Raw genomic sequence first — 22,533 nt, 5'->3', positions numbered from 1 at the left:
AAATAGAAGAATTAACCCTACAATTTTGTATTTATGATAGAAGAACGTAGATTTAGGACGCTTTTCCCAAATATAGAAAAATATTTCTATGAATGTACGATCTTGAGATTGTTCAGATGGAAGTATATTTAACCAATCTACTGATAACCACCAAATTCGCTTAATGTCGTCATTTTTTAAACAAAATGGTCTCACTGAATATCAATCACTCCCATTACCTCTAAAGATGTTCAAGACAATTCGCCAATTGAGAAAAATATCACAAAACACTATTTTGTTCAGTTATTTAAATGTTTATATTCTTCACAAAATGATCGATCTACGCACTAGGTTTGATACAAATAAAATAAATAATTTACTAGTACGGATATGTTAAATAGAAGCTATTAAAATCTGTATAACAAGCCTTTATTTACATGCCCTCTACGCCTAGGTATGCCATATGTTTTGGTCCTATTACAATTAACCTTAATGCGAAAGGAACTACGTTTGGATGGATATACATAGATATCGTTCGGAAATAATGCTCTATACATAATCTATATCGTACGCATATCGTTGTCTATTCTAGTCTGGACCTCGGGGGTCCGATATTGCTGCGCCGGGGCCACGAGAGTGACGTTATTGTAGTAGATGTTGTGCATGTTGGCGATGGGCGCCGCCATCATGAACAGCGGATGGGATATAGCCAGCTCGTAGGTGGTGGCACTGCCATGGATCCCCGAGGCCTGCAGTCCGGCCACGTTGGCACCCGTCGCATAGTGCAGAAAGGGGACATGCGCCCCGGCATTGATCGTGTGCAGCGGCGGCAGGGGATCCTCGGTGCGGCTGGATCGGCTGGCGGACATATAGTCCTCGGAGGCAGAGGCGGGCGTGGTTGGATATCTGGCTATTCCACTGCACTCCACCACATCGATGTCCACGCGATCGTCCTCGTCGTCCTCGTCCTCGGAGTGATGCTCCGGCTTGTCGGGCGTGATCAGACTCTCTATCGTGAAGGATCGCTTGGGCCGCAGCTCCATGTCGGAACTGGTTAGCGAGGGCAGATTGGACAGTCCCATGTCCGAGAGATTCGTGTGCTCCGCATTGGCCATGGAGCTGGGCATCACATGAGCGGGCAGACCAACGCCCTGGCCCAGGGAGTTGGGGGGTATGTGGTTCGGATTGGGAGTCCTTGGCAGCGGATCCAGTCTCATGGACGCACTGTTCATGTCCAGGGGCGCCATATGCGAGGCACTGCCACCGTTCCGCGTGGTGAAGAAGAACCGATTCAGGTTGGCCAGAGCCGTGAGCTCCTCGTTGAGCAGATCCTTGTCGTTCTTGTGCAGCTTAAAGCGCTTCCGCCGGCGGAGCAGGCTCCCGTTCTCGAACATATCGAAGGCCTGCGGATGCAGGGCCCAGTAGGCACCCTTGCCGGGCCTGTCCGGCCGCCGGGGAACCTTGATGAAGCAGTCGTTGAAGCTGAGGTTGTGCCGTAGCGAGTTCTGCCACCGCTGAGTGTTCTTCCGGTAATACGGGAAGCGGTCCGTGATGAACTTGTAGATATCGCTCAGCGGCAGCATTTTCTCCGGCGAACTCCAGATGGCCATCGCGGTGAGCGATATGTACGAGTAGGGGGGCTTCTGTTCGCCGTAGGATTCGCGCGAGGGCCTTGGCATTATTACACAGTAGTGGACAGTGTTCACTTGTGGGGACACATCATCACTTGGCAGGATTCATCACCAGGTATGTATGGTATAGGTATAAACACGTATTAATCCAATCACGCATTAATTAAATTCTTATTTTCATTCTCCTTCGGTAAATAGCCTAAATTAATTGACGGAGGCGGAGTGACGAGAGTTCCGGCGCAGGAAGCAAACCCGCCTGGGAGCTACGCAGGCGATACGACATGATGGGCGATACGACGACGATAGCGACGGCAAACGAGATCGCGCGAACTGTCGGCAATAAACTCTGCACAAGAACTACGCTCGTTATAAGCTCCGGTCCGGCGACGACACTGGATGTAAAAGCACTCTCACTGAGGTTTCCCCGGCCTGGCAAATTACCATCAAAAGCTGAATGCGAATACGTGAGTGGTAGTGGCAGCAGAGCACCGTCGAGCAGCGCAGCGCAGCCGGAGCTGGAGCGCTCGAGCTGGAGCTGAAGCGGATTCGAGGCAAAGGCAAAGGCGAAGGCGAAGATAGCGATAGAGAGGGAACAAAACAAACGACAACAAACGAAGAACACGGCACACAAAAAATTACTGTTTCAGCAGACTGGCAGACGACGTGCCGGTTATTGTACTAAGTGAGCAATGCCGTCCCGTCCACCACCGTACAACCAACCACAGTGAGCAATGCAATCAAAATATAATCACTCACATCATTGCCCCCGTGCTCTCTCCCAATCACCGCGATGCGAACATGCATCATCCCTCCGCCACGGCGAAACTTCAAAGCGGAGCGGAGAGCCAAAGCAAAGAGTCTGAGATTTACTAAACGAATAAACCAGTCTGACCAGACCGCACTACGCCGCGCTCTGGCGAAGAGCTAATGCCCCGCCGGTGGTTGCGGCAACTACACGGCGAAAAAGCGCCCTATAAAGGGGGTAGAAATTATGGTGAGTTTTTCTTTTTTCCGAATTTACTTTTCTATATTATATTTTGGTATTTAGGAGACATTTCTAAATGTTTGTGACCTCTTAAATATGATATTTATACTCAATAGAACAAGAAAACTTACTCAAGTAGCAGCTGCCCTAAAAAGTATGCTTTGTTTTAGGAATACTATTTTCTACGTGTATTTTCGTTATCCTTTTCCTGCTTTACAGCTTAAATATTCTTCTATATTATTATTTATTGGTATTCAAATTTATAATAATAATAAAAATAATAAATTAAGCTAAAAACCAATATACACACGTTCACCATAATATATTTCTCAAACTAAAATCTTTTTTGTTAATTTTTAACCTGCTATTACTAGTTAAACTCGGAATACAAACTTGGGAATTATAAGCTCACTTTTTAAACTTAACTCTAAAAATACAAACTTGGGATTTATAAAGAAGCTGTTGTAGTTCGAATCCCTAGATCTATAATTTTTTTCCTCCGTGCATGAGGGGAGTATCTCGTCGGGTTTTATTTAGCTTTACCTTTGCTTTTGGCCGTCGCCTCAGCCAGCTCCGCGCCACTCCTCGCCGCTCCGGACAAAAGAGCAGCCGCCCCGGCAGCTGGTTCTGGCCATGGCTGGGACTGTGGCCGCGGCTCGACTTGGGCTCTGGCTCTGGCTCTGGCTAACGGCCCAATGCGAGAGAGGTGTTGAAAAAGAAAATTACAACCACTTTACCGATTTACTGATTTTACGTTTTCATAATCTTGTTAGTTAATTTGCCTGCTTGGGACTCGGCCATGATTCCACAGAACGTAAAAGCCAAAGCACATTGCCACCGCATTCGGCGAACGTGTGGGTTTGGGTCTTGCTCTGGCAATGGGGCTTGGGTTTGGGTTTGGGTTTGGGTTTCGGTTAGCGTTCGGGTTTGCTTTTGGACTGCTGCTGCACTACTGCGGCCTGGCGAGAGACGATTTAACACTAGGATGGATAATTGTCTTTAATAGTGCCCCTGATAGACCAGCAAATCGCAAACTAGGAGTGTGGATGGGTGTATTAAATCGCATTAACTATTAATGAGTCGGCATTCTTCTCATTTCCAAGTGTTAATTAATAGCGGCCGGGTATCACGACATCCAAGTAATGGCCAGACAAGCTGTATCTTTATCCCAACTACTCGTTATTGGGTATTCCGCCTCCCATGCTCAATACTAAATCAATAAGACTTGGCATAAAGCTAAGACAAATAATTGCTTTAGCCGTTAATTGTGAATGTGAAAACATATATCCATATATATTTACATATATATATTTCTTATTTAATTGAAATTCTCCATACCCATACCCAATTATTATCTTATTAAAAAACCTATGAGAAGCAAACAATTAACTACCGTGGGTAAGGTAACAATATGCCAGTAAACCATTAAAAAATTACCCGTAACAAACGGACATCGTAGTAAATTAAGAATTTATTTATCTGTTTATAAATAACAATCGCATTTGGCCATAATTGTGCCGTTCATAGCGATAATTAGGTGCTCGGTGAGCGAAGGTTAACAGCGATGTGCCGCCGCTGAGCCGGCGCAGCTCGAAAGCTGGAAGGGCGGCCCAGAGAGAGAGAGAGAGAGACCAAGAGAGACTGGTAATGGGATTGGGTGTGGGTTTGGGCTCAAGCTTGGGAGTGGGAATCGGAATGGGAATGGGTATCCGAATGGGAATGGGAATGGGAATGGGCATGGGCAGGGGTTTGGTACGGCAGTAACCACCGGAGAGGGATGGCACGACGACAACGACGATGACGACGCTATCGGATATCTCGCTCCCTTGCTTGTCTATACGAACAAAAAAGAAACCTAGGACGGGGATTGGCCATTTGCCGGTGTACGCTTGCCGGGGCGGAGCCTAAATGGCATTGTAATGTTAATGCAAGTGGACATGTATGAATATATGGTTTCGGTAGCACTTCTGATTAACTATTAACGAGCTTCAATACCTACAGAAATTCAATCAGTCCGTAAAATTACATGTTATAAATAATCAAATTACCGCCAAAGCAGGCCGTCTGGCTGGCATTGTCAGGCGTTTTCACAATGAGCTTATTTATAAATATGTACTTTGCATAATTTATATAATTACATATGTACACATGCAGCGAGTACTCGCCGTCTTAATGGATTTATTAAATATTTTGCCGATGCTTTCGCTCGAGTGCTTACGCAAGTGTGACAATAATTGGTCCCACGCGGCCATGCTGAATGCTAATAATATGGAGTTACCACCATTGCCATTTTCAACTCCTTTACAGGGGAACTCTAACCCTAAAAGGTATTCCACTCTGGCATTTGCTCCTTTATGAACTGTATACTAAATACAAATAGGTATATTTAGAGATAACCATGTAAAATGTACAAAATATAGATTATCCCTTAGATTATTGCAGAATTCCATGCAAATTTCTTAAATAAACTTTTTCCCTTGAAGACAATTTGAAAGAGTTGTTTTAAGAATAATTTTTTACATTTTATTGGTATATTAAAATCCTTTTTTACTTATTTTTGAATATTTAATGTAAAGCAAATATATATGTAAAATGCTTTTTAAATTCTGTTTTGAATGTCAGTTAGGGCTCTCAGAATATGGAAAGTTATTGAATAAAGTGAAAAACAATTTGATTTCGGATTTACAAATACAGATTAATTTTATAAAATTTTAATAATACGTTAAGGTTTCACAATGAATTTCAGTTTTGGTTAATTTTCTCATACTATTTGTTTTAATAATTAAATTAACTAACTAACTAATTAGTTACATCGGTTTTATATTCCAAGATCAGAAATCCGGAGCTACAAGAATTTGATGTTAATAATTAAGGGAAAAAAATTAATAGTTCTACCTTTACGGATCCTCTTTTTAACTAGCTGAAATAAAAATTATGTTGATTTTTATTTGTATTTTAATAAAAATAAGGGTGTAATATGATTATAAAATCATATAAAATTAAATACGATATTTAAACTTAATTTTAGTTTATAAGTGTAAGGTTTATTAGCAAAAACCGGGTAGAACTGAGCGAGGTAATTAAAATAATTGTGTATGAATTTATATTCTTATATCATTACTATAATTATGTTATATTAAATATCAAAATTTATTTAATTAATTGTCATCTTTTAAAAATATCAACCATTGCAAAATATCAACCTTTAAAAATAGTTAAATTTAAAATTTAAATAATTCCTGCTTAATTTTTCTGTTGCCTTTACATAATATAATATTATTTAAATAATTATTATTTTAGTAATCCAAAAATACTTTTTACAAGATTGAAAAAATGTTCTTTATTTGTCAGTTCCTCAAGGATAATAGATATTTTCGGTCTTTATCTATAAGAGATATTAATAAAATGTTGAGTTTCCTGAGATTAAAATCGTTTATTTTAGCACAAATAAAAGTGGTTGTTGAGATTTAAACTGTAATGTGAGCCAAAAATAAAACTTCTATAAACTGACTTAAATTTTTATAAGATTTTATTTTATATAAATTCAGAAAAAAGCGTTATTAAATGCTTATATTCCATTATCAAAAGTACAATAGTAGAACTACCCGAAGTTGCCAGTTTGATCAGACAATCTCATTAAACCTGATTAGAACCAACAATTAAAAGTTGTTAAATTCCGGAATACAAAAAACTTTCAAATTTAAAATAAATCCTGTTCCAAAAAGTAGGCAACTGTTTTTAGTAACTTAGCGACGGGGATTCTTATTCACGATTTTGTATCTCAGCTCTTATTTTGTTCATATATTTATGCTTTTTGTGATGTTAGATGCTTTGTTATTTATACAAATATATAAAATTTGAAGGTCTCCCTGATGTTTGCATGGGAACTCGCACCTTTTCCCTGAGCCCTGCCCAGCAGCCTTGTGGCCTATATTTGCCACTGGCAACCCCTTGCTATTTAATTTAACCGTGAATCTTATTTAAAATTTATTTAAAAAGCATTTACAGAAACACGAATAAGCATTCAAAATTGCCTAGCGTGACCGATGCGAAACATAAATTTACATTTTATACCGAACCATATTTTAAAAATAAAATTATTGCCGCCGCCGAGGCTGAGGTTGAGGCTCAATCAAACGCGCATACGTATTATGTTCGTACGCACACAAACACGGCGTAACAACAGATACAATCACAACAAATTTCACGCCAAACAATTACAAGGCATTATAAGATTTTTGTTAACAGAACAGGAGGGATGGTCAAGCTATTTAACCCGCAACCATAAATCTTTTCATACTCGCCCGTAACCACAGGCTCGGTCGCAGCAGTACCCACCCAGTGGGTTTGACATTTGCCTTGTAAATGCGTAATAATCAGGACATCCGACAAACAGAAAGTTACGCTTTAATGCCATTAGCCGCGCTCTACGGTTAACAGTTGTTGTTACAATCATCCATTTAATGCCGAACATTGCCGAAACGGAAACCAATGAAAATAAACAGAAAACAGAGATTCAGTGAGAGCCAAAACATGCCCATACCCCAAATTAAAAATCTATTTTTTCTTGTTTCGCTTTGCTGACAAAAATTGCCATTTACAGCATTCATTTTTTGCAGCTGCAGTTGCTCTCAATCACAAAATATAATGGACTATCGACTCCCAACCGCGGTTTCTTTGTGGATTTATTGAAAGTCTCGTTTTATACTCGCAAAAGACCATTATTAAAATGAATCAATAAGCCGATCGAACGTGTATTTTGGCTGGTTAAGTGCTCCTTGACCATCTTTTAAACAATTAAAAGACTTGAATCGGACAACGATTATTAATTTTAAGACAAAATTGAAATGAACTCAGGCATACACAATCATTAGTCTTCGGAAAGCCAAGAAGAACAATAATAATAATAACAATTAAAAGTTCATTACTAATACAAATTGATGGATGGAACGAATCGATTCTTGGATAAAGTCAATTTACTAATCTTTAGATGTGTCTAAATAGGGAATTGAGAATTGATTTTATGTCTAATATTTGAAATTACCCACCAGGTAGACACTAGTCTACAGTCATCTTTGAATTCTATAGAAAGCTAATCATGAGGAGCATAATATTATATGGTAGGGATTTTGTATACCCCTGAGGGTATAATAATTTCAGTCAGAATCTAGTAAGGCGGTGTAGGAGTTATTTCTGACCCTCTTACATAATATATATTACTGATAGCCCGAAAAACAAGCATTGTTTTCAAATTTTGTCAAAATTTGTTAAGGAGCTAAAAATTGTAACAAATTTGGCACAAAAATGCTTTTCGAATTGAAGTTAATGATTTTGTTTGCTTAGTTATGGTAGTTTTAATCTTTGACTTTCCTTAAAATTTTATAAAAATATGGTTTTATGGACGTTTAAAGAATTCAAATATTTTCGGTCTTCTTAAAGTGATTTATGATTTTAGTTAGTGAATGGGTCATCTTCGACCCTAATAATCATATATATTGCTGATCAGCATAAACTAGCTACATGCGAAAGAAAACAAAATTTTCCGATTTTTTTTTTTCAAAATTTGATAAGGGGTTAAAATCGTTAAAATTGTCAAAAATTAACGAAAATTTTGATCTCTTCAAATTTAAACTTTAGTATGCAGTTTTGTTAACAAAACAAAACACTAGCATAGAAATGCATTCCGTATTGAATTTGATGCTTTTTTGATTTACTTGATTTACTTATGATATCCATAAGATTGAATTTTTACATAAAAATGGATAAATATTGAAGTTTTGTAGTAATTTCAGCTAGAAGCATTTTAGCTTCCTTTCTGGTTTATAGTAATATTAAATACGAATAATTATAAGGAATATTGCTCTGCATATTATTATCTAAATACACTTGAAACATTTTTTTAAAATTATTAGTTAAATAAGTTGGAAAATAATTGATCAGGTGAGAGAGATTCAGATAATTGTATGGCTAAAATTAGGTACCGTTAGTTATTTTTTTTTTAAACCCCGCTCTCTCGAGATTGTTATTGTTATATTTGTTGTCTGTCTCTCAGTGCCCAACTTTGTGCTAAGCCATCTGACAACATCATTATAATAAACTGTTTAAATTATGATTAAGAGAAACTAATATGGAATTTAGGTAAAATTTTAATTCAATTTTATACTTAATTTTATAGATAAATAAGACAAACCATACAAGTGAAAAGAAAAATCACCGTCAGTAGCAGGAGTAGAACCCCGCACCGTCCATAGTATCCCTTAGACCTAACGCTAATTCAAACCCGCAGACCACTCGGCCATTCTGACATGTAGGACGACCTATCTAACCAAACTACAAAAGTTTGTTAACAAGTTTAGGTTATGAATTTATTTCGACACAGTTTGCTTTTGCCAAAACAAATCTGATTAATGGCGTTTGGCTCTCATCCTTCTAAACAAACACAACTTACTGTCGAATTAAAACTTTTGCAATTCATTATTCATATTCATTCATTCATCGGTTCACAGGTACAAAAGAAGATATATTCGCTTATTAATTTATGGACCATCTTTTTCAAATACCAATAAATAAATACAAGGAACAATTTCGGGACGTTAGTTTGCTAACGCTAATGCCAAGGCAGCACACAACACCACCTGTCCGACAAAGCGGAACACAATGCCCGAAGAGTGAAGTAGTTTACATTAAATGAAAGCCATAAATTAAAAAGGAAACTGCTGGGCTATGTGTCAGAACCGTAATTAGAGATATTGGCTTTAAATAATCGACCGGCACTCATTTGTTCACTTTTTACTCGCCGACAACGCAGCGGCACGCCTGTGTTTAAGATCGAACCACAGAAAAGGTGTTAGAAAAGGGCGATCGGCAAAAACGTGAAAAGGTAAAAAGGCGCACACACAACAGCAACAATAACTCGAATTTCTTGATTCTCGTTTTCTCACATGTCCATATGTGCGGCTGCCTGTCCAAGTCCGAGTCGGAGTCGGACTCATCCCCTTTATTGTTTCATGGGATCAGATCAAGTTGTATGTGGTCCAAACGAAGCGAAATCGTATATTAGTGGACGAGTTTCCATGCTCTACGGCCTGCTGATCATCGGCATTACCAGTAATGGGCCAACAGCCTGTGCCTCTGCCTCTGCCTCGTCCAGAGCTCTGCCTGTGCAGGCTATTTAGGAGAATGCGTTCCATCATTAACATCAGACAGCTGTTAAATGATAGACAGAATTAGTATAAACACATTTAATTATATGGTCGGTGTTGTCAGGTGTTTTACACCTTATTAGATCGTGTTAACCTTTGATCTAACTTACTGATATGGAACGGCAGGCAAAACCAAATACGACTCCCAAGAGTCGTCATTTCAAATCATTAACAGCTTTTTGGCAACTCTCTGACTGTACTAGGGGGTATCTTGTGTATTTCTATATTTTATTTATATACAAAATCTTCTTAATTGTTAAAAGTTTTCATAATAAAACCGTATATATTGTCGGGTTTTTAACAAAACTGAACCTAAAGTTGCAAGCCATCTTTAAATATAATTTTCTAATTTAGCAAATTAGGAAAATATATACTTTATATGTGCGGATGTGCCTCCTTATGCCTGGTACTTATTTTTTATTAATTTATTGTTGTTTTTTTATTTATCCAAGTTATTAAGCATTTGCATTTGGTTATAAAAAGCATCCATTCAGAAACATACATATTTAATCTTGGCAAAGGTATAACTTTTTCTCTGTGGTAATAAACAAATAATTGGTTGATTAACAAAGGCATTATTTTAGATGCGAAGAAGCATCAATGCATCGATGTTTTTCAAAAAAAGTTGTTTATTGGTGGCTTTCAATGCTTTTGGAAACATCACCGAATAAGTAAAATTAAACATAAAACCTATGCATAAATTTATTTATTTTTTGTTAAAATTTATTTTAAAAATCTCTTCAAAGTCCAAGTGTATCGAAGGTTTTCCATCTTACGCGAAGGCCTTCTTCTAAATGTACAAAAAGCCAGAGATTACCTAAACTAATATATATTTCGACTCTCCAATAAAATCCAAATTAAATAATAATACAATATTGTTTTGTAATGAAGAAAATGCATCATGTATAGTATTATTTTTTGTCTAAATTAATATAAACTTTGATCTTTTAAGTGTAAAGCTAATTTAATGTGAATTACAATTTCCATTTCATCAACATTGCTTTACCGGAAACAATCTTTTCAAACAGGTTGACTTGTTAATTTTATTGCCGTTTTCGACATTAACGTCTTGGCTTTTTTAAGCATTTTATTTATTTCCGAAAATAATCGCAGTTATTGCAATGGCACCAATCCATTGGTTTTATGTATTTTTATTTATTATTTTTTTTTTTTTGTTGAGGGATTACAAAACAGGCTCCCCGGGCTGCAATTTATATTTTTCAAGGTGCGCTGGTATATTAAAAAACAAAGAAATGGAGTAAGTTTCCGCTTTGATCTTATAATTTTCACACACGGACAATAAGTTTAAGACCTTGAAGTTCTAGAAGAAATATTTTTTTTATATATTTTGCCAGGTCGTTTCTATAAACAAGAAAGAAAGCTAACTTTGGCCAGCCAAAGTTTGTATACCCTTGCAGGTAACAATTAAAATATATCATAACTAAGCCAAAAATACATTATTAATTTAAAAAGCTGCATACCAAATTTAAAATTGTAAGAAATCAAAATTTTTGGCCATTTTTGCTAATTTTAATGATGTAACCCCTTATAAAATTTTGCAAAAATGGCCAACAAATCGATTTCTTCCGGACATGTCTAGAAAGATTCGCATGTTAATGCTGATCAAGAATATATATGGTTTATGGGGTCGGAAATGATTCCTTGCCTTAGAAAAATATTGTTTTGTATTATAAAAGCTGATTTTTTAAATAAAAAATTTCTGGATTTTTTTCGTTAATTTAAAATATCATAACTCGGCCAAAAGAGCATTAATTTTAAATCGGAAAACTGTTCTGTGCAAGATTTTCTACAGTTAATAAATCTGCATACTTCATTTAAAAATTTGGAAATTCAATTTTTTATCAAAATCAAAAATTTTAATGATGTAACCCCTTATAAAATTTTTCAAAAATGGTCAAAAAATCGATTTCTTCCTGACATATCTAGAACGATTCCCCTGTTGATGCTGATCAAGAATATATATGGTTTATGGGGTCGGAAATGATTCCTTGACTTAGAAAAATATTATTTTGTATTATAAAATCGGATTTTTTATATTAAAAAACTTCTTGATTTTTTTTTAAATTAAAAATATCATTAATTGGCCAAAAGAGCATTAATTTTAAATCGGAAAACTGTTCTGTGCAAGATTTTCTACAGTTAATATATCTGCATACTTCATTTAAAAATTTTGAAAATTCAATTTTATTATCAACATCAAAAATTTTAATGATGTAACCCCTTATAAAATGTTGCAAAAATGGCCAAAAAATCGATTTCTTCCTGGCATATCTAGAAAGATTCCCCTGTTGATGCTGATCAAGAATATATATACTTTATAGGGTCGGAAACGTCTCCTTCACTGAGTTGCAAACTTCTGACTGAAATTATAATACCCTGCAAGGGTATAAAAATATATAATATAAATAAACTACTTACAAGTCTGAATCAAGCCGACTAGGCTTCAAGTTATCTATCTTAAATCCTTCAAGCAGTAGCTTTTTTAATTGAGTAATTAAAATGATTGAATTAGTAACACTAAATAATGTGAATATGGGGACGATATAGACTCGTCTTATGCATTATCAAAATTGTGAACAAAAATGTTTATACTCTGCGAAGGAGTGTTAATAAAATACACAAGAAAATTCCATTTAAACCTTGTTTAACAAGAAACAGAATGAAAATCACCGGAAAATAGGAAACAGAAGATTATTAAGATACTTTACAAAGTGTGCCATAAGTGTAAACGCCACTGAATACTTTTCGAAATCTTATCTTTGCTTTTAAAAATTTACTTTTACTTAAAGAAAATGTTTTTAGCGCTTAACCAATGTGCAGTAAGCCCCCCTTTCTCTAGTCTATTTTTATACCCTTGCAATTTTAGTCAGAAGTTTGCTACGCTGTGAAGGAGTCATTTTCGACCTCATAAATCATATATTTTTTAGCAATAAGAGGCGAGTCTTCTTAGCCATGTTTAACAGAAAACAAAATGATTTTTTTTCGAAATTTGAAGGGGTTGCAGCGTTAAAATTTTAATAAATTGCCAAAAATAACACTAAGTATGCAGATTAGTAAACCTAGATAAAAACTAGCATAGAAATGCTTTCCCATTTCAAACTGCAAGGGTATACAAATTTCTGCTCTCTGAAGTTTGTTTCCTTTTTTGTTATTTTCATGTTTAATATAAAATGTCCCTATATTTATCAAACAAAATGGGATGAAACTGCTTTCAAAATCTCGTAAAAATATATTAAAAATAATAAAAATAATTTTGTTAAATCCCATGATCCCATGATGATTAATCTTCGTGTCATCCGCAATTATTTTAATTTTAATGGATTAATTGAATTGTTAATTTAAACTTAACTTAACTTAAACACCTTTCCAAAAGTTAAAAAAAAGACAACTAATTAATTTTATTTGTATGTATACATTTTTTATTTTTATTTTTTATTGTCCCAACCAAAGATCCCTATACATCAGTGTCCCTACTCGTCAATCCAGGATCATTGGAGAATATAAGCTTCTTCTGTGAGGTGTTCATGTAAGGACGATTAATCCATTCGGTGTCAGCCGCTTTGATATTCTCCAGCGTCCCCAGCTTGATTTGATACAGTTTCAGGTTGAACCTGGGCCCCACCTCGCTGAGCTCCAGTTCCTTGTTTTTATACTTGTACTGATGATGCCTGAATATAATCGAGTCATTGTGGTTCAAGAATGACATGACTCTCTGGGAGTTCTCCTTCGGAACGGGGAACAAGTGCTTGAGGATCTTCACCGTTCTCAGGCCGATAGGCGTTTTGAAGTTATTAAAAATTAAGTGCGGCTTCTGCTCACTCATGTGACCGATATCGGGAATATCATGACGCATAATGACATCCGAAATGTTAAAGAAGGCAGTTGGCCCGTAGGGAAGATGGCAAACCACAAGACTGTCCGGAATGCCTCGGTGCTCGTGAACAATTAGGAAATCGGTTACATTATTCGCACGACAGGCATGCATTAGCGTCGGCAGCTGGTAGTTGCCTCTGTTCATCTGCTGGGCATTGGGGAAGATCAGGCGCAGCTCCTTCATAAACATCTTCAATCTGGACGAGGGATTGTGCGAAGTGGTCAGCATTATCTTCGGGTCCTCGCATCCAGCATAATGGTACTCATCATTGACAGTGCGGTCGTCGATACCTGAGATAATGATGGTTCATGATGGTTATTTGATCAGCTTGTCGGGCAGTAAAGACCAATATTCTTACCTCCATCAGCATATTTCAGCGAGTTGTAGACTGTCATGCTCTTCTTGACATTCTTCGAGCCAATTGTCTTGTTCTCATTTATGGCCTGAACAACGGTCTCCTGGATTTTTTGTTTCGCCTTCAAGCGCTCGGTGAGGGCTTTGTTATACAGGTATTCCCGGCGTTGTCTGGCTTGTTTTCGCAGCATTTTTATTTGTTATTAATTCGGCTCGCACGTGTATGGTTTAAATGAAAACAATTCCCCGATAGGCAGTTTCGATAAGTTATCGGTCATTTGCTATTTGAAACGAGCGAAAGCGAAACATGGTGCACAAAAAGAGGTAAACACACTTAACGTTAAAACTATATCTAGCAAAGTATTTATATTTGATAAATATTGTTAAATATATTGTCTAAAATTAAAATTAAAAATTACACAAACATTTTAAAATTTAATTTAAAACAATTAAGTAAAATGAAACAAGAGATTCCGTTGTTTCAAATTTAACTAGATCAATCGTTCCGTTTCTCGCCAATACATTGCCGCTACCTTGACTAACATCAAAATATTTACGACTGCTTTTTGCGCTACTTGCTTGCATTTTGCATATTTTTAAATATTTATGCACTCATTCATTATGTAGTTTAAGTTAAATAATAACAGATTTACATACATTCCTTATTACCGTGGAAGATTATGGCATCGGCGACTTCAAGCACCAAATACATAAACAATTTGCGGCTAAAACTATGCTTTTGCATACTCTTAAAATGGTAAATAATCAAATAAATCTTTTAAAATACGTTTGTAAACGTTTTAATATTGCAGCAACATCTCCATATGTGTCTGCTGTGCTTAATTGCATTAGCGATACTTTCCTACTTCGTCCATCAGCGTCCTTCTTGGGTAACTGACTACAAGGGAGAGGCAGGTGGTTTTAGCGAAGCGTAAGTAAACCCATAGAAATGTGGTTGTCAACGTTACAGTCATAAATAAGCCTTTATAAGAAGCTTGTTAAAGCTACTAGAATATGTATAATGTAACCCGAAACCCCCTCCACCCACTCCTCTTATACTAAGAAATATGTTCTTTTATTCCTTAGACAAACCTCGAAACCCCCTCTTTACATCGTTGTCGTATGCTGCGGTCAAAGAGTCCAGGAGACTCTGGTTATGATCAAATCAGCCATTCTGTTCAACTATGACGAAGAGTATTTAAAATTTTTAATTTTCACCGAGAACGGCCAGGGTGATGAGTTCACGGAAAAGCTGACGGACTGGCGAGACATCAAACCCTTCACGTTTGACTTTGAGATCCTGCCTTTGAAGTTTCCCAGCCACAATGAGGTCGAATGGAAGAATCTCTTCAAGCCGTGTGCCGCTCAGCGTTTGTTTCTCCCGGTAAGTGCAAATTGAAATAACAATTTGCAAATACATCTTGTTAATTGAACTACTTTCTTCTTTCAGTCTTTGCTAACGAATGTGGACTCATTGCTGTACGTTGACACGGATATATTGTTTTTGTCACCTATCTCGGATATCTGGCGATTCTTTAGGAAGTTCAACGAGACCCAGATCTCAGCGCTGACGCCGGAGCACGAGAACGAGAACATTGGCTGGTACAACCGCTTCGCACGGCATCCGTTCTACGGCCGACTCGGCGTGAACTCTGGGGTTATGCTAATGAATCTCACCCGAATGCGGGAAATGAAGTGGGAGCAACATATCCTGGCTATTCACAAGGAGTACAAACTGCGGATTATCTGGGGCGACCAAGACATCATAAACATACTATTTTACTTCCATCCCGACAAGCTGTACATCATGCCGTGCGAATACAACTACCGTCCAGATCACTGCATGTACATGAGCATTTGTAACATGTCCCATGTCGGCGTCAAGGTAATTCACGGCAATCGTGGCTATTTCCATTCCGACCGGCAACTGCTTTTCAAATCCATTTACGAGTCGATGGAGAATTACCAATTGGGGTCCAATGCCAACACCCAATTCCTAATGCCGCTCCATGCAGCACTTAAAATGCAATCCGTCAATGAGTCTAGCTGTGGAAAGATATCAAATGAGGTCCTGAAAGTGGCGAATACAGTTCTAAGTAATAGGTACAGGGAGGATTAGCGTGTAGTGTAAATAGGTAATAATATAGAGTATTATTAGAAATTGTAGAAATGCGATTTGCAACGAAATGTACTTAACTACAGGTATAAGTTTTTATACAACAATGAAAACAGATGATTGTACAAAGATTTGTGAGGGAAATGCAGCGTCGGTATATCAATATTAATTGAAAAAACCATTCCATAAAATAAATAAAACTTTAATATTTATTCTCGTTGCTTGGGGGACAAATAACAAAGACACTTGGCATTAAAACGGACCTAGGCTAAGGGCAATAAATATTTGTTCGCGTGTATTTCCATACAACATTTGACTAAGAACACAGGCAGGTATTTTCTAAATTAGATTTTATCCAGGGAATAAATTTGCTCACTCGCGAGTAAACACCCGGATATCCTTCGCGGCCGCATCCAACGCCCCAGGAAACAATTCCTACGATAAAATATTTAACTCCATTGGATAACAACAGGGGTCCGCCACTATCGCCCTGGCATGAGTCCATGCTTGGTCTGCCCGCGCATAACATTGATGAGGTAATTCGAGTACTTTTGTATTTTTGATTTCTGCATTCTGTGATGGACATGATGGGCACCTTCACCTGATTAACAATGGAGGGCAGCTCGCCGCCCTCGGAGGTGCGTCCCCAGCCCACAACGGTTCCAATGCGGCCTAGAATTCAATATTATTACACATTAAAATCTGTAAACTATAGATTAAGTTGTCAACTTTACCTGCTGGATCATAGTTATACCGAGGCAGACACACTGGCTTTATAATTTTCGAAAATGAAATGGGCTTCCGAAGTCTCAACAAGGCAATATCATTATTGTAGGTATCGGGATCGAAACTTTTGTGTTTTATCACGGCTGTCACTGCCCGCTGAATGGCCTGAGACTCCGAGGTGATTTCCTGATCGTGATCTCCAAATATAATTCGAATTTTGGATCTTCTCAGCTTTTTAACGCAATGAGCCGCCGATAGAACGTAGTCCTTGGTCAACAATGAGCCGCCACAGTGAAATTTTCCATCGTAAACAATTCGCGCCATCCAGGGGTATTGGTTCACTCCGGTGGGTTTTCCACCAACAATTCTGTTTTCTTCATTTGAAAAACCGCAATCTATACAAAATTTATATTTAATTAATATCAAATAATATTTAAATAGCTTTAAAAAGGCTACTTATACTCACCGCAATCACAGTTTTTGAGACTGGAATTCTCAGTGTACTCAACCTCGTCTTCGGTATCCGAAAGTCCGAAGGCATTCGATACTCCCGAACTGATGCGAAAAATGGTATCAAATAGAAATTTACTGGTTCTCTTGCTGTGGCCCGTATGGATGGTGTTCACGAGTGCAGATTCATTGAAGGCCTTTGAATTTTCCAAGCACACGAGACTGGAATAATTCATCGTCAACGTGCACAACAATAATATATATTTTAAATTCATTTTTCACACGAATCAGATATCATTGTAACAATGGGTTTGCTTTGTATTTTTTTATAGGGTGAACTTCATGCATAAATTAACAAAATCAATACATTTTCTATTTACAAACTATGCAAAGATTTGAAACTAAAGGAAAAAGTAGAACAGCCCAAGTAAATAATAAAAATTTCTGTAAATACTGCCTAGAATAAATAAAAGTGTGTAACTAATTAATGTAACATAAAATATGTACTAATTTTGATCATGTAATGTAGCGTACGAATCGCTTGGCGTTGATACAAAACGAGGGAAGAGACCACAAGTGTGGCCACATATGCAAATGGTCAGTTTTAAGCCAAACAGGTTTAGATATATCAGCTGTTTAAGAAAATATTTCTATTTATAAATCAAATTTAAATACAAATCAAAGTACTTGCTGGAATAGAATTATTACAGGAATTATAATAAAATTTTTAATATAGAAAACCATTTACCTTTAGCATTTCGCTAAAATTCCCAACTGGTTGGAGTCATTACCTAGCTTAACTATGCTCCCATTTTTAATATTATACTTCAAAAATTAATTTAATTACATTAATTCAAGTTTTCATTGTTTTTAACAATAACATTTAATGGCATATATTTTATTAATGCAAGTTTTTTGTTCGCCAGTCGTACAAATCGTCTACACTGCATTCATCCTCGCTGGAACTCAACTCGGGATCTATTTCTACTTTCACGTTGACCTTTCGCTTTTTATTTAAAAGCAATGTTTTCTGATCATTTATTTTGATAACTCTCTTCCAGTTATCAATTTGTTCGTCTATTTCCTTGATATGACGCTTGATATTTATATCCTCTTGCTCGTCAGCTATGATAACACTGGATTCTGTGGCTGCCTTCTTGATCTCCTGCTGGAACCGCTGCCACTCCTCGTCCTGGAGTCGAGCTGCTTCGGTTTTGCTGGTCTTGTCCTCGTCGAAAAACTTCTCGGGCAATTTTTCGGCAACAGATTCGATTGAGGAAGGCTTATTACTACTGGTATTTGACTGTGGTGGCGCCTTCTCTGGAGTAAGCTGGGGATTCTTCTCTTGGTTCTCTGCCGGAGTAGGATCCGGGTGCGTGCTGGACTTGGCCACAGGATGAGGAGCCTTGAAGGATGGGACTGATGATTCCTTGGCAGTGGTGGCCACTGGTTTCTCAATTTTGTTTTGCTTGGCCTGGTCCACATTCAGTTTGTGCTGCTTGGAGTTGATGTGCACTTTCCAAACACTGGGCTTGATGGGAATCCTGCAAATGATACAGGTCAAGGTCCCTGAAGAGTCATACGTAAAGATTTAGTTAAGAAACCAGCTAGAAGTTGTGTTTTAATGAGAAGTTCATGTGGCCTTAAAAGGTAAACAAAAAATAGAGTGAACGTCGCGTTATTTCTGGGGTTTTGCTAAAAATGTAAACAAACTTTTAGCTTATTAATACAATAATTTACTCCTGGTTAAAGCAAATAAACGTAAAATTTAGTAAATCATCAATTAACAACACAAAATGTGCTATGGTAAACGCCGGCTGTAGAAATTATTTGTGCCTAGGTCGAATTCAAGTTTTGTAAAGGATATTTTGCCAGGGGTGAATTCACAGTGACGGCAGGCTTCTTGGAAACGCTCAGCTTCTTTGGCACCCGCTTAATATTTCCATTATTCATGTTGGTTTTTAATTTTAATTGTTTACTTCGATTTTGGTTTGTTGACTTCGGTGTTCCATTCCAACTAGGGATGAGCGGATCCAATTCCGATTATTTCAAAATGGGTGCTACGGCTGAAATCGAAACAAACGAAAAAAATACCGAATGTAGGGGTTAAGCTAATCTGGTAACACTGGTGGCCGGCAATTTTTTTTAGCTACGTGTCTAAGAAAAGAATGTGTCGTTGTGTTTCAGATCGGTTTTAATTTTCACATTACCTGGCTGGAATAGGGGACATGAATCGGACGCCAAAGATGCTAAACAGCAAGGTGGCTGGCTACAGCAGCCTGATAACGTTTGCGATCCTGCTGATTGCCTGGCTGGCCGGATTTTCCTCTCGCCTGTTCGCCGTAATCCGCTTCGAGTCGATTATCCATGAGTTTGATCCGTGGTTCAACTACCGGGCCACCGCCTACATGGTGGAGCATGGATGGTACAAGTTTCTCAACTGGTTCGACGAGCGCGCCTGGTACCCGCTGGGCCGCATCGTCGGTGGAACCGTGTACCCGGGCCTGATGATCACCTCGGGCGGCATCCACTGGCTGCTGCACGTACTCAACATCCCGGTGCATATCCGCGACATCTGCGTGTTCCTCGCCCCGGTGTTCAGCGGCCTCACCTCCATTTCCACGTATCTGCTGACCAAGGAGCTGTGGTCCTCGGGCGCCGGTCTCTTCGCGGCCAGCTTCATTGCCATCGTGCCCGGCTACATCAGTCGCTCGGTGGCCGGATCGTACGACAACGAGGGCATTGCCATATTTGCCCTGCAGTTCACCTACTTCCTGTGGGTGCGCTCCGTGAAGACCGGATCGGTGTTCTGGTCGGCCGGAGCTGCTCTCTCGTACTTCTACATGGTCTCCGCCTGGGGTGGCTACGTGTTCATCATCAACCTGATCCCGCTGCATGTCTTTGTGCTGCTTATCATGGGCAGATACTCGCCGCGCCTGCTGACCAGCTACAGTACCTTCTACATCCTGGGACTGCTGTTCTCCATGCAGATCCCCTTCGTGGGATTCCAGCCGATACGCACCAGCGAGCACATGGCCGCCCTGGGCGTGTTCGTCCTCCTGATGGCCGTGGCCACCTTGCGTCACTTGCAGTCGGTGCTGTCGCGTCACGAGTTCCGTAAGCTGTTCATCGTCGGAGGCCTGCTGGTGGGCGTTGGCGTCTTCGTGGCCGTCGTGGTGCTGACGATGCTGGGCGTCGTGGCCCCGTGGAGCGGACGCTTCTACTCGCTGTGGGACACTGGCTACGCAAAGATCCACATCCCGATCATTGCCTCCGTGTCGGAGCATCAGCCCACCACCTGGTTCTCGTTCTTCTTCGATCTTCACATCCTCGTGTGCGCTTTCCCAGTGGGAGTCTGGTACTGCATCAAGCACATCAACGACGAGCGCGTGTTCGTGGTGCTGTACGCCATTAGTGCGGTGTATTTTGCCGGTGTGATGGTGCGTTTAATGCTTACCCTCACGCCCGTTGTGTGTATGTTAGCTGGCGTGGCATTTTCGGGCCTGTTGGAGGTCTTCCTGCAAGAGGACTCGTCGAAGCGAGTAGGCACGGCCATACACACGGCCACTGAAGTGGATGAGACAGACGATTCCATTGAGAAGAAAACTCTGTACGACAAGGTGAGTGATGGAGAGGTCCTAGTATTTGGTATATGTTTACTCAAACTTTGGACTTGCAGGCCGGAAAACTGAAGCACCGCACCAAGCACGATGCCCAGCAGGACACTGGCATTAGCTCGAACCTGAAGAGTATTGTTATTTTGGCCGTTCTCATGCTGTTGATGATGTTCGCGGTTCACTGCACGTGGGTGACCAGCAATGCCTACTCCAGTCCCTCCATTGTGCTGGCCTTCCACAACAGCCAAGATGGGTATGATGTTTGTAATTTATAATTTTCATTACTTTCTAAACGATTTTCCACCCTTTCACCTGCAGTTCCCGCAACATATTGGACGACTTCAGGGAGGCCTACTACTGGCTGTCCCAGAACACCGCCGACGATGCCCGAGTTATGTCCTGGTGGGATTATGGCTATCAGATAGCAGGCATGGCGAACAGAACAACGTTAGTGGACAACAATACGTGGAATAATAGTCACATAGCCCTGGTGGGCAAGGCCATGTCTTCGACCGAGGAGAAATCCTACGAAATCATGACATCCCTGGACGTGGACTACGTTCTGGTGATCTTTGGCGGTGTCATTGGCTACTCGGGCGATGACATCAACAAGTTCCTGTGGATGGTGCGCATCGCCGAGGGCGAACATCCCAAGGATATCAAGGAGAGCGATTATTTCACCGACCGCGGTGAATTCCGTGTGGATGCGGAGGGTGCTCCAGCTTTACTGAATTGCCTTATGTACAAATTAAGCTACTACAGATTCGGGGAACTGAAATTGGACTATAGGTGAGTGGGAGAGTGGCTTAAATATTAAAATGGCTAATGAAAAACGTGATTTCAGAGGACCATCTGGCTATGATCGCACTCGTAACGCTGTGATTGGCAACAAGGACTTCGATCTAACCTATCTGGAGGAGGCCTATACCACAGAGCACTGGCTGGTGCGCATCTATAGGGTTAAGAAGCCGCACGAGTTCAACAGGCCCTCACTGAAAGCCAAGGAGAGGACGATTCCACCAGCCAACTTGATCTCCAGAAAGGTATAGCTAAATATTCCATGCATGTTATTCAAATATTAATTCAAGCATCTTTCTTGCAGAACTCGAAGCGTCGCAAGGGCTACATACGAAACCGCCCGGTTGTTGTTAAGGGAAAACGGACCTTGAAATAAACATGAATATTTGTATTTATCTTTCACCCAAAAATAAGAAAACATGGTTAAAACACCTTTACGCAAGGCACAACGTTTGGTGAAAGTGTATTCCCCCCCAAGAGCATCCTCATGTTGAGGGCCTTAACTGCCGCCCCTAAATTAGATCTGACCTCTTTCCAGACTCGTAACACACCTTTTTAACGGGTTGCATTTGCATTCCTTATCCAATCCGTATCCGTTCCCTTCGATTTAATTGTTTCGCGGCGGCTCCTCCTCCACCATTCATTGTCTTAAGCTAGCAATTCAATAAAGCAAGAGTGTACATTTTTAAACCTAAAAAGAGGATGTAAATCTAACTTGGCCTAAGCCTGGGAGCACATCAAAGGAAGATATTTACTTCCTGGGAAAGATCTACCAAGGGT

General features: G+C 39.2%; 6 protein-coding genes across 6 annotated transcripts; 2 read left to right on the top strand and 4 right to left on the bottom strand.

Annotated features, from left to right (window-relative positions):
- Positions 1 to 539: 539 nt before the first annotated feature.
- Positions 540 to 1,836, bottom strand: fd96Ca (forkhead domain 96Ca). The gene has a single exon (XM_017165287.2). It carries the CDS (start codon positions 1,656 to 1,658, stop codon positions 540 to 542), a length of 1,119 nt encoding a protein of 372 aa, XP_017020776.1. The 5' UTR covers positions 1,659 to 1,836.
- An 11,374-nt stretch (positions 1,837 to 13,210) lies between these two features.
- Positions 13,211 to 14,296, bottom strand: LOC108073496 (U3 small nucleolar ribonucleoprotein protein IMP4). The gene is made up of 2 exons (XM_017165156.3): positions 14,051 to 14,296; positions 13,211 to 13,982 (listed from the first exon to the last, which is right to left on the bottom strand). Exons 1-2 carry the CDS (start codon positions 14,235 to 14,237, stop codon positions 13,273 to 13,275), a joined length of 897 nt encoding a protein of 298 aa, XP_017020645.1. The 5' UTR covers positions 14,238 to 14,296; the 3' UTR covers positions 13,211 to 13,272.
- Positions 14,297 to 14,592: 296 nt separating this feature from the next.
- Positions 14,593 to 16,374, top strand: shams (glucoside xylosyltransferase 1 shams). The gene is made up of 4 exons (XM_017165154.3): positions 14,593 to 14,803; positions 14,859 to 14,977; positions 15,133 to 15,430; positions 15,497 to 16,374. Exons 1-4 carry the CDS (start codon positions 14,780 to 14,782, stop codon positions 16,163 to 16,165), a joined length of 1,110 nt encoding a protein of 369 aa, XP_017020643.1. The 5' UTR covers positions 14,593 to 14,779; the 3' UTR covers positions 16,166 to 16,374.
- LOC108073495 (trypsin-1) lies at positions 16,349 to 17,878 on the bottom strand. Its single transcript, XM_017165155.3, has 3 exons — positions 17,355 to 17,878; positions 16,897 to 17,283; positions 16,349 to 16,834 (listed from the first exon to the last, which is right to left on the bottom strand). The coding sequence occupies exons 1-3, from the start codon at positions 17,611 to 17,613 to the stop codon at positions 16,479 to 16,481; spliced, it is 1,002 nt and encodes a 333-aa protein (XP_017020644.1). The 5' UTR covers positions 17,614 to 17,878; the 3' UTR covers positions 16,349 to 16,478.
- Positions 17,879 to 18,207: 329 nt separating this feature from the next.
- Positions 18,208 to 19,405, bottom strand: LOC108073497 (zinc finger protein 830). Its single transcript, XM_017165157.3, has 2 exons — positions 19,206 to 19,405; positions 18,208 to 18,921 (listed from the first exon to the last, which is right to left on the bottom strand). Exons 1-2 carry the CDS (start codon positions 19,289 to 19,291, stop codon positions 18,240 to 18,242), a joined length of 768 nt encoding a protein of 255 aa, XP_017020646.1. The 5' UTR covers positions 19,292 to 19,405; the 3' UTR covers positions 18,208 to 18,239.
- A 76-nt stretch (positions 19,406 to 19,481) lies between these two features.
- Positions 19,482 to 22,451, top strand: Stt3B (catalytic subunit 3B of the oligosaccharyltransferase complex). Its single transcript, XM_017165092.3, has 5 exons — positions 19,482 to 20,958; positions 21,018 to 21,208; positions 21,274 to 21,744; positions 21,800 to 21,998; positions 22,058 to 22,451. Exons 1-5 carry the CDS (start codon positions 19,567 to 19,569, stop codon positions 22,127 to 22,129), a joined length of 2,325 nt encoding a protein of 774 aa, XP_017020581.1. The 5' UTR covers positions 19,482 to 19,566; the 3' UTR covers positions 22,130 to 22,451.
- The last annotated feature ends 82 nt before the right edge of the window (positions 22,452 to 22,533 follow it).

This window comes from Drosophila kikkawai, chromosome 3R (assembly GCF_030179895.1).
Source record: "Drosophila kikkawai strain 14028-0561.14 chromosome 3R, DkikHiC1v2, whole genome shotgun sequence".
NCBI classification, from domain to species: domain Eukaryota; kingdom Metazoa; phylum Arthropoda; class Insecta; order Diptera; family Drosophilidae; genus Drosophila; species Drosophila kikkawai.
This window is presented reverse-complemented; position numbering and strand designations above follow the sequence as displayed.